Source organism: Scyliorhinus torazame, chromosome 5 (genome assembly GCF_047496885.1).
Source record: "Scyliorhinus torazame isolate Kashiwa2021f chromosome 5, sScyTor2.1, whole genome shotgun sequence".
In the NCBI taxonomy this organism is placed as follows: domain Eukaryota; kingdom Metazoa; phylum Chordata; class Chondrichthyes; order Carcharhiniformes; family Scyliorhinidae; genus Scyliorhinus; species Scyliorhinus torazame.
In genome coordinates, this window is record NC_092711.1 from 72,556,305 (window position 1) to 72,568,193 (window position 11,889).

Genomic DNA, 11,889 nt, shown 5'->3' on the forward strand with positions numbered 1-11,889 from the left:
AAGCTTATCCCATGACCCGGTCTTAGCATCACGCTCAAAATTGACAAGGAAGAAAGAACATATGGCCTTAAGACAGTGATGTGAGACGTCAAGGATGAACAATTACTGATGCAAACTATCAGATCAAAGAAGTAAACGTGCCATTACTGCACGACAAGTTTTTCGCTTTGTTTTTTTTTAAAATGGTGCTGCAAAGACAGCCAAAAAGTTAATAAACTGGCAGTCATCATAGAAAAGGTAGCAAATGACACCTCAACAGCCTTGTTCAGGATTTCCTCTGAAATGCGAGCTATCCGACCTGTGGCCTTGCAAATTCGAATAGCTCTGGATTATATTCTCACCAAGAAAGGTGGACATGTGCCCTGATCGGATCGGAATGTTGTACTTAGATTCCAGATCACTTCAAAGAGATCATTAATTTGGCAAAATACATTAAAAGTGAGGTTGAAAATCTCAAAAAACCCGAGTCCAGCACTCTTCGAGTTGGGATGTGGAGTGGTTGGGATTCTTAGGAGTTTCAGTGGTACAAAGCCTGGTTATGTTCTTTGTAGGTTTTTTTGCGATATATCTTGTATTTGTGATAATCAAGTGTATCTGTAAAAGAATGTCAAAAACGCCGAGTCAGAAATGAAGGGTGCTTACTATTAATTTCTCATCAAATACTGCAAATGTGTTCATTTTTATGGCACTTGTTTCTTTGCTTTACTTTGTACTATTGTAATTGGTCTATTCGATTTTTATTTTGAATAATCAAAAGGGGAGAAATGATAGATTACAGATTTATTGATTCACTGATTTATTTAGTTGGAACCTTTAAGAATTGATGCAGTATAATTTTTAAATTCAGTACTTAGACAGAAAATGGAATGTCCAAAAAGCCAAATCCCGAGTCGCCACACTCCGGTGCCTGTTCGGGTACACGGAGGGAGAATTCAGAATGTCCAATTCACCTAACAGCACGCCTTTTGGGACTTGTGGGAGGAAACCGGAGCACCCAGAGGAAACCCACTTAGACATGGGGCGAACATGCAGACTTCGCACAGACAGTGACCCAAGCCGGGAATTGCACCTGGTTACTGCCGCAGTGAAGCAACATTGCTAACCACTGTGCTACCATGCCACCCTGAAACATGGGTTCAGATAAAAATATGAGAATTGCTGTACAAAGCTCACATTCTTTCAAGAAAATGTGCATAAAAGCCTTTGTAACGTAGAGACCATTGTTCCACAATACATTTAGTAATAAGAAAGTATTGTAGTCTTAGCAACAGGAGAAGAATGTACAAGAGTCTTAGAAACAAGCAAGGTTAATGCAGAACACCTTATCTTTGTAGAATTGGTACACGTGACGGGCACATATAGACATTTAATTAAGTTGATAGACATTAATGAATCTTAAGTACTGACCAATGCCCGGATAACAAATCATGTTTTGTGACAGATAGTTGTTTGAATAAATCAGAGAGCCTCACTCAGCTGAGAATTAGAACCAATGAGTGTAAATAAGGGGTTCGACCATTGATAAGAATTTCTTTAAAAATAAGGATTCATGATTAAAGTTTTTGTTCTGAATCTATGCTCTTAATAAATTCTGAACCATCTATTGATTTTTGAATGTTTTCGTTAAACTCTCTTTATGTTTTGCTGTATTATTTGATCTGAGTTTTGATTTATTTTTATTTAAGAGAATCAAGGTGAATAATTAGCAATAAAGTTGTATTTTTTGGACACCTCCAATTCTTATTTTGAAGATAAATAAAAGATTGTAACATGGCAAGTTTGATCAAAGTATTCAAAGTGAATTGAATTTCTATCTGAAAAGAAAGAATATGCAAGGTTACGGGGATAAGGCAAGGGAGTGGGGCTAGGTAGAATGTTCTTTCAGAGAGTCAGCACAGACTCGATGAGTCGAATGGGCTCCCCTTGAACTGTAACGATTCTGTAGTTCTGTCAGCACAGGTCCTCCCTCATCAGCACTGGAATTGAAACTCCGATCATGACATTAACACCAGAACCACAATGGAATTTCAGAAAACTGGGAAATCCTCCGAAAGGCAACTGACACCAACATCAGGTGAATTTCACCAACCAGCCAAAGTCTTCAACAGATTGATAGGATTGATGAAAGCTCGGAGTTTAATCTGGGAGACGGTGAACCAGAGGAAAACAGAAACCAACCTGACTTGGACTTACATCGGCATTAATTCATTGTTGCCGGGTGATAATCCTGTAACTCGTTAGCTCATACCATTGTGAGAGCACCTTCACCACTCCGATTGCAGCAATTGACTAAACATCACCATCAAGGGAAACTGCTGATTGTCAGTCGATTGTTTCAATTCTTTCATGGGATGTGATCATTTGTTGTCCATCCCTAATTGTCCTTCCAAAGTTGGGGGTGAGCTTCCTTCATTAATCGCTGCAATCTAAGTATTGTTGGTGTACCTATAGTGCTGCTAGGAAAGGAATTCAGCCCAGAGACAGTGAAGGCACAACAAAATACCTCCAAGTCAGAATGGTGTGTGGCTTGGAAGGGTAATTGCAGGTTGTAATGTTCCCGTGCTCCTGCTGTCCATATTCTTGTAAGTTAGGGGGTTTGGAAGGTGCTTTCAGAAGAGGCTTGGTGAGTTGCTGGTTATGCTAGCGATGCCCATTTCCCAATAATAAATTTTCAAAATATTGTAGACATAAAAAGTCTCAACAGAAATAGATTTGCTGACTTTAAACACAGCCTTTAATCGGTCTGTGTTTTTAGACTCAGTTCTCAGAGCAACATCTGTAACAAAACAAAATAAAACACGATCAACATCTTGGGGCTGCCATTGACCAGAACCTGAATTGGACTAGCCATATAAATAGCATAGCTACAAAAGCAGGTTAGAAGCTAGGAATTATGTGGCAAGTACATGCCCAACATCTACAAGACACGAGTCAGGAGTGTAATGGAATACTCTCCACTTGCCTGTGTGAGTACAGCTCCAACAACACTCAAGAAGCTTGACACTATCCAGAACAAAGCAGTCCATTTGCTTGGCACCTAATCCACAAACATCTACTCCCTCCAGCACAATGGCAGCAGTGTGTACCATCAACAAGATGCATTGCAGAAATTCACCAAGGCTTATGCAGCACTTTCCAAACCCACATCCACAAAGGATAACGGCAACAGACACAACGAAATCCCCTCTCCTGGAAATTCCTCTCCAAGCCACTCACCATCCTAAATTAGAAATATATCGCTGTTCCTTCACTGTCGCTGAGTCAAAATCCTGGAACTCTCTCCCTAATAGCACTACGGCTGTACCTACACCATATGGACTGCAGCAGTTCACCAAGGCAGCTCGCCACCACCTGCTCAAGGTCAGTTATGGATGGGCAATAAATACTGGCCTAGCCAACGACGCCAACATCAAATGAATGAAATTTTAAAAAGCAGAAACACTGCAGATGTTGGAATATCAAAATATAAAGAGCAAATGTTGGACATACTAATCAGATTAGACCGCATCTTTGGAGAGAAATGAACAGAAACGAGGCCTTCTGTGCTCAATGGACACCAAAGGGCTTGGACTGCTTTATCGACCCCAGTCAGTTTTCACGTTTTGATTTGATGTTTTAAGTTTCTGTTCCTCTTTGTTCTTTTTGGGCTATGCTCCGTTTGTTCTTTGTAGGAACGGCCCCCTTTAATTTATCTCTAAATTAATTTAGTTCTTCTATTTAGTTGATTGGGCCCTAAAATAAAACAGCAATATTATAGGTTCAGGTCTGATCTGCGGTCAGCCTGCAATAAAACAGCTGATGAATGGTAGCCACAGTCCCCACAATCCTCCGCGGCCCAGTAACCGCTCAATCCAATTTGCTCATTGCCCAGGCGCTGAGTGCGCATGCTCCAGGGCCAGCCAGCCGCGAGGCATTCTGGGTGATCCTATTGTTCCAAGTCGGAAGGAACCGGGAAGCGGTGGCGCAGATGGGCTGCAGTAAACTGGTAAAGATATGGAACCCCAGTGGGATCCATGGAGCCAGCTCTGAACGGGGAGAGTTTCTCAATCCCGAGTGAATGCCGCAGGCCGAAATAAGACCCTGCGGTACCGAGTTTGTGGCTTCGGGTCCGGTGCCTCTGATCAGGTCCGGATGAACGGCCGCCATCTTGGTTCAGCGAGAAGAAGAGCGCATGCGCTGGCGTCAGGGTGACGTAAGAGAATGGGCAGGACTTTCAGGGGTCTCTTTTCCAACTGTCCTAATGCCCCGGCGAGTCCTAATGGCGACAGGTTTTTAAGAGCTTAAATCGATAATTGGCAGCACGGTAAGCACCGTGGTTAGCACTGCTGCCTCACATGTTCGAATCCGAGCTTGGATGGCTGTCTTTGTGAAGTTTTCACTTTCTCCCGCGTCTGCTTGGGTTTCTTCCCACAGTCCAAAGATGTGCAGGTTTGGTGGGGTTCTGCAGATAGGGTGGGGGAGTGGGCCGAGAGAAGGAGCTCTTTCAGAGGGTCGGGGCAGACTCGATGGGCTGAATGGCCTGCACGGTGGAGATGCTAATGTGGATGTTACAGCCCCTGTATCGTTACCGGAAGAGGCTGCTCCTAAATGCTTTGTGATACGTTAACTCCACATTCCTAGCTTTGCTGCTCAGAGGGGTCTGTGCTAGACGGAGCAGAGGGTCTGCTCCTGGATCTGTTGAAAACACCAATTTGTAAATCCAGATGGGTGAGCTCTATGGGGCAGAATGTAGGGCTTCCTCTGACTGCTGGCCTCTCTTCCGTGGTCTTTTCCATGTTTAGGTAGCCCTGGAACGGAAACATGAGGTGTCCACCAGTACACTTCATACCTTCCACAGCTGTTGGTACCTCAGGGTGCAGAGTGCTTCTGAGACACGGAAAACAACATTCTGGTTTAGTGAAAAAGTTTTCCATGTTTTTGTTGTGATTTTGCCTTCTTTTACTTTGATTGGGCAACATATTTGGGGAAATTAGAATTATTTGTTCTGAATTTCTATCCTGGGCAGACAGTGATACTGACACAGTCAACTCCTTTTACAGGGGATTGGAAGGAGAGGATTTGACACATTCATCATGAGTTGAACATCACCAGCCTTTGAATGTGGGAAAGGATCTGAAACATCAGTGTGACTGGAAAAGCACCGAGACCCACACAACACACACCCGAGTGAGAGAGTTCCAGTGAACTGACAGTGGAGAGAGCTTTAACTATTACACAGCCTGAAAAAAACACCACATCATTCACAGTGAGGAGACACTGTACAATTATTCTCTGTGTCCACAAGGCTTTAACTGATTATCCAATCTAGTGGCACCATGGTGAAACAGTGGAAATGTGTAGACTGTGGGAAGTGTTTCAGATACCCATCACAGCTGGAAATTCATAAACGCAGTCACACTGGAGAGAAGTTATTCACCTGCTCCACCTGTGGAAAGGAATTCACTCAGTCATTCTGCCTAACGACACACCAGCGAATTCACACCGGAGAGAAACCCTACGATTGCTCTCATTGTGGGAAGAGCTTCCGGTCTTTATCCAACCTCACTGAGCATCTACGGGTTCACACTGGAGAGAGACCATTCCACTGCTCTGAATGCGGGCAGAGATTCACTTGTTCTTCCCACCTCACTCTACACAAACGTGTCCACACTGGTGAGAGGCCGTTCGTCTGCTCAGTGTGTGGGAAGGGATTTATTAAATCGGCGACCCTTCTTGAACACCAGCGTGTTCACACTGACGAGAAAGCATTCACCTGCATGGAGTGTGAGAAGAGTTTCAGTCGTGCAATTAGTCTTCGGGATCACCAGCGAATTCACACAGGGGAGAAACCCTTTACCTGCGCTGAATGTGGGAAGGGATTTGCTTTGAAATCGCAGCTTCGGTCACATAAACTTGTTCACACTGATGAGAGACCATTTCAATGTTCTGACTGTGAAAAGAGCTTTAAAAGCAGAAGAGATTTGACGATTCACCAGCGAATCCATTCCGGGGAGAAGCCGTTCACCTGCCCCGTGTGTGGCAGAGGATTCACTCAGCCATCCGCTCGTCTGAGTCACCAGAGAGTTCACATGTGATTACAGGGATTGGATTCCTACACCCAGGAATGAACCATGTTATTCTGACAGTTCAGATTTATTTCCTTTGATGTTAAACTCCAGCCCAGTTAATGGAATTAATAGAATGGACCTGAATTGTCTTTGATTTGTCTAAGATAAGAGGAGACTGATTGCTGTCCTCTTGCCGACTATTCCATTGTTGGGTCTTTTCTCCTTTGTTAATGGAAGATTTGTATTTATAAAGCGCCTTTCACAACTTCAGGCTGTCCCAAAGTGCTTTACAGACAATGACGTTCTTTTGAAGTGTAGTCACTGTCGTAATGTAAGAACAAAGAAAAATTACAGCACAGGAACAGGCCCTTCGGCCCTCCAAGCCTGCGCCGATCTAGATCCTCTATCTAAAACTGTCGCCTATTTTCTAAGGATCTGTATCCCTCTACTCACTGCCCATCTTAAATGACGCTATCGTGGCCACCTCTACCACCTCTGCCGGCAATGCGTTCCAGGCACCCACCACCCTCTGCGTAAAGAACTTTCCATGCATATCTCCCTTAAACCTTTCCCCTCTCACCTTGAACTCGTGACCCCTAGTAATTGAGTCCCCCCTCTGGGGGGGAAAAAGCTTCTTGCTATCCACCCTGTCTATACCTCTCATGATTTTGTAGACCTCAACGAGGTCCCCCCGCAACCTCCGTCTTTCTAATGAAAATAATCCTAATCTACTCAACCTCTCTTCACAGCTAGCGCCCTCCATACCAGGCAACATCCTGGTGAACCTCCTCTGCACCTTCTCCAAAGCATCCACATCCTTTTGGTAATGTGGCGATCAGAACTGTACGCAGTATTCCAAATGTGCCCGAACCAAAGTCTTGTACTGTAACATGACCTGCCAATTTTTGTACTCCATACCCCTTCCGATGAAGGAAAGCATGCTGTATGCCTTCTTGACCACTCTATCGACCTGCGCAGCCACATTCCAGGTACAATGGACCTGAACAGCCAGATCTCTCTGTACATCAATTTTCCCCAGGGCTTTTTCATTTACCGTACAGTTCGCTCTTGAATTGGATCTTCCAAAATGCATCACCTCGCATTTGCCCGGATTGACCTCCCATCTGCCTTTTCTCCGCCCAACTCTCCAATCTATCTATATTCTGCTGTATTCTCTGACAGTCCCCTTCACTATCTGCTACTCCACCAATCTTAGTGTCATCTGCAAACTTGCTAATCAGACCACCTATACCTTCCTCCAGATCATTTATGTATATCACAAACAACAGTGGTCCCAGCACGGATCCCTGTGGAACACCACTGAGCACAGTTCTCCATTTTCAGAAACTCCCTTCCACTACTACTCTGTCTCCTGTTGCCCAGCCAGTTCTTTATCCATCTAGCTAGTACCCCATGAGACTTCACTTTCTCCATCAGCCTACCACGGGGAACCTTATCAAACGCCTTACTGAAGTCCATGTATATGACACCTACAGCCCTTCCCTCATCAATCAACTTTGTCACTTCCTCAAAGAATTCTATTAAGCTGCTAAGACATGACCTTCCCTGCACAACCATGTTGCCTATCACTGATAAGCCCATTTTCTTCCAAATGGGAATAGATCCTATTCCTCCGTATCTCCTCCAACAGCTTCCCTACCACTGACGTCAGGCTCACAGGTCTATAATTACCTAGATTATCCCTGCTACCCTTCTTAAACAAGGGGACAACATTAGCAAATCTCCAGCCCTCCGGTACCTCACCTGTGTTCGAGGATGCTGCAAAGATATCTGTCAAGGCCCCAGTTAGTTCCTCTCTCACTTCCCTCAGTAACCTGGGATATATCCCATCCGGACCTGTGGACTTGTCCACCTTAATGCCTTTAGGAATACCCAACACATCCGCCTTATGCCGACTTGACTTAGAGTAATCAAATATCTATCCCTAACCTCAACATCCGCCATGTCCCTCTCCTCGGTGAATATCGATGCAAAGCACTCGTTAAGAATCTCACCCATTTTCTCTGACTCCACACACAACTTTCCTCCTTTGTCCTTTGAGTGGGCCAACCCTTTCTCTAGTTACCCTCTTGCTCCTTTATATATGAATAAAAGGCTTTGGGATTTTCCTGTAGGAAATGCAGCAGCCAGATTGTGTACAACAGGCTCCAACAAACACAAATAAGATGCTGGAAATACTCAGCAGGCCAGGCAGCATCTGTAAAGCAAGAAAGTGAGTTCAAAACCGAACTATGATTATGACCAGATTATCTGCTCAGTGCTCATCACCGCGGGCTTTATATTGAGCAGTCAACCTGAGAGAACTTCCTCCTTTGAAATATTATCAGCAGAACTTTTACGACCAGCTGCAAGAGCAGATGGGGTTATATTGGAAGGTTTCCTCTGAAAGTCACTGCAGTATTCCCTCAGTACAGTGCAATATTCCCTCAGTACAGTGCAATATTCCCTCAGTACAGTGCTGTATTCCCTCAGTACAGTGCTGTATTCCCTCAGTACAGTGCTCTATTCCCTCAGTACAGTGCTGTATTCCCTCAGTACAGTGCTGTATTCCCTCAGTACAGCATCGGAATACCAGCTGGATTTTATGGTCATGTTTCTGGAGGTGAAGTTGAACCCACATCCTCCTGACTCCGAGATGCGAATGCCACCACTGAACAATAACACCTCATCATTAACTCAAGATTATTTCCGTTCTCACATCTTTGGTTGTTCTCCTGAAAACATTAACCCATTGGGCTCTCGGACAAAGCCAAATGGATTTGACAGGCGATGCTGGTTTCCAGGGTTTGTGCTGATGCTACAGCAAGAGATCAAGAAGGTTTTTATTTCTGAATTCAAGAACTGGCATCAAGTATCACAACATGGTGACAATTTGAACTCAAGGCTTTGCCTTTCAGAGACTTTGGCCTTAACCATTCAGGCCATTTGTTACTTTCTGAGAGAAAGAGCTTGAGATGGAACTTGCCTCCAAACCAATTGCCAGGACTTCTGATTCTGATGTAAAAATACCATTTAAAATCAGAGTCTGCATAATTGTTGCCAAAATTGATAAAGTAAAATTATAGCTTTTCTATTTCAAACTTCGAAAGGGAGATTTACCTGAAGCTGAGGGGGATTATCAAATATTCAGAACAAAACCTGATGACAAACGGTCTGGGTGGTTCCCGGGAATCGGAAAAGAAAGTTTCATTTGGGGAAATAAATTGAAGATTAAGAAAACCCGCCAGCCCCACAATACGGCAAATTGAATTTGAACTAATTTTGAAAATAAGAAACATATAAACTGTTGATACCTCGAATCAAATTGGAATGTCTGCTTCCTGTTTTAAAGATAGTAGAAGTATTGGACAGTAACGTTTCTCTAAGCCTCATGAATGAGATATCTAATGGCATGTGTAAAATTGTATAAGAGGAAGTGATTGAGCACAGGAATAAAGTTAAGGAAAAATAACCCCCCTGAATGGGAATTGGAATACCTCACTGTGGGTGTAGTTCAGTGGAATATATCGAGGTGGTATTGATGTACATTTTAATGAAAGGAAAGTGTAGATGAGACTAATAAATTGATGGCTCTCTTGGAGATGTTTGTATCCTTGTGGATGAACTTTCAAAGAGAATTGCATTTGATAAACTGGCCACTGCCTAAGACATTGAAGCATTCAGGGGAGATGAGCAAAGATATTTACAGACACATATAAGTGGGACTAGGCAGTTCGTTTCAGTAGAAATGATTCATTTTCAGGTGAGCTACATTTTATATTTACTGAAGTAAGCTAATAAGATCAAGGAAGCCATTGTGAAACGTAACATTTAAATGAAAAGGGCATTTTGTGTTCAGCAATTGATCGATTGTATTAATCAATGATGTGTATTAATTATTCACTCATCAGAAACAAATTATTAATTTAGTGTGCCTCAGTTGATTTTAATTGAAGATTTAATAATCTGGAAGTGGTTGTGTTAAAAGACTTGGTTGTACCTAAAACTGTGTAAGCCTGTTTTAAATTCTATATTACAGCTTCTGTGAGAAGGAATGTATGATCTGATATGATGGTTAGCAACGAGTCTTCATACCCTTGGTAACCTTATTTGTAACTGGAAGGTCACACAATGATGGGAGGGATACATTAAACATTCCCATTGTATCCCGATCTGCGACATTTACCCAAATGGTTAAAACCCAATCAAACCGATTCAGGTATGAAATTGACCAACCATTGAGTTCTAATCAGTTTATTCAAACTGAGGGAGGATCTACTTAGGTACTTCAAACCCGAGGAGAAGGTCTGTTGCCAGCCAAGTACTGGAATCTCCAAAGCAAGATTCCCATCAGAATTGTCAAAGAAGGGGTACAAGAGGGATTATGTTTTTACAGCCTGATCAACCAAGAGAAATGGTAAAAGTCTGTTTTGTGTCGATCAGTTTCCTCTTTTCCTTCTGTATCGATCAGTTTACCCTTTTCCTTCTGTATCGATCAGTTTGCCCTTTTCCTTCTGTATCGATCAGTTTACCCTTTTCCTTCTGTATCGATCAGTTTACCCTTTTCCTTCTGTATCGATCAGTTTACCCTTTTCCTTCTGTATCGATCAGTTTACCCTTTTCCTTCTGTATCGATCAGTTTACCCTTTTCCTTCTGTATCAATCAGTTTACCCTTTTCCTTCTGTGTCGATCAGTTTACCCTTTTCCTTCTGTGTCGATCAGTTTACCCTTTTCCTTCTGTATCGATCAGTTTACCCTTTTCCTTCTGTATCGATCAGTTTACCCTTTTCCTTCTGTGTCGATCAGTTTACCCTTTTCCTTCTGTGTCGATCAGTTTACCCTTTTCCTTCTGTATCGATCAGTTTACCCTTTTCCTTCTGTATCGATCAGTTTACCCTTTTCCTTCTGTATCGATCAGTTTACCCTTTTCCTTCTGTATCGATCAGTTTACCCTTTTCCTTCTGTATCGATCAGTTTACCCTTTTCCTTCTGTATCGATCAGTTTACCCTTTTCCTTCTGTATCGACCAGTTTACCCTTTTCCTTCTGTATCGATCAGTTTACCCTTTTCCTTCTGTATCGATCAGTTTACCCTTTTCCTTCTGTGTCGATCAGTTTACCCTTTTCCTTCTGTGTCGATCAGTTTACCCTTTTCCTTCTGTGTCGATCAGTTTACCCTTTTCCTTCTGTATCGATCAGTTTACCCTTTTCCTTCTATGTCGATCAGTTTACCCTTTTCCTTCTGTGTCGATCAGTTTACCCTTTTCCTTCTGTGTCGATTAGTTTACCCTTTTCCTTCTGTATCGATCAGTTTGCCCTTTTCCTTCTGTATCGATCAGTTTACCCTTTTCCTTCTGTATCAATCAGTTTACTCTTTTCCTTCTGTATTGCTGTGTATCTTTATTTTAAATAAATTTATTTCAATTTACCATCTGAAATTCCTGTCCTTCCTAATCGTTAAGTCTTGTTCAAACTAAAACAATTGAGTGAACTGTTTATAAACACTGGTGGTTTGGTTGATTGCAATGAGACTTGAATAATTCTAGGTTTTAATATGAGATCACCTGAAAGTCTCTGAATTGTCTGCATTGGATGGAGCCCTTGTAGCCTCATGCAAGCATATCGGTGTGAGTGTGCAGATGTGATTTGTCAGATGTAAAAGGACTAATTCAGAAATGCTTTGTGAAATTCACTGAAGAATGAATCCCAGACATGTTCAAACTGTGTCTGAGGCCAAACTAGTTTCAGCTGATGCTTCATCAATGACCGGAGTCCCATGATAAGGTCAAAAGGTGGGATGCTCGCTGATGACTGCACAATGTTCACCATTTGCGTCTCCTCA

General features: G+C 42.8%; 1 protein-coding gene across 4 annotated transcripts; it reads left to right on the forward strand.

Annotated features, from left to right (window-relative positions):
• The first annotated feature begins 3,829 nt into the window (after window positions 1-3,829).
• LOC140418416 (uncharacterized) lies at window positions 3,830-11,475 on the forward strand. 4 transcript variants are annotated; one of them, XM_072501886.1, is made up of 2 exons: window positions 3,830-4,303; window positions 5,040-11,475. In XM_072501886.1, exon 2 carries the CDS (start codon window positions 10,432-10,434, stop codon window positions 11,458-11,460), a length of 1,029 nt encoding a protein of 342 aa, XP_072357987.1. In that variant the 5' UTR covers window positions 3,830-4,303; window positions 5,040-10,431; the 3' UTR covers window positions 11,461-11,475. The 4 variants fall into 4 exon arrangements, with proteins under 4 accessions (XP_072357987.1, XP_072357988.1, XP_072357989.1 ...); XM_072501887.1 differs by having other exon boundaries at window positions 3,830-4,192; XM_072501888.1 differs by having other exon boundaries at window positions 3,830-4,125.
• Window positions 11,476-11,889: the final 414 nt, after the last annotated feature.

Bases quoted from the DNA above. Each gene is read 5' to 3' on its own strand.
- LOC140418416 (XM_072501886.1), top strand. From the start codon at position 10,432: ATGTTTTTACAGCCTGATCAACCAAGAGAAATGGTAAAAGTCTGTTTT.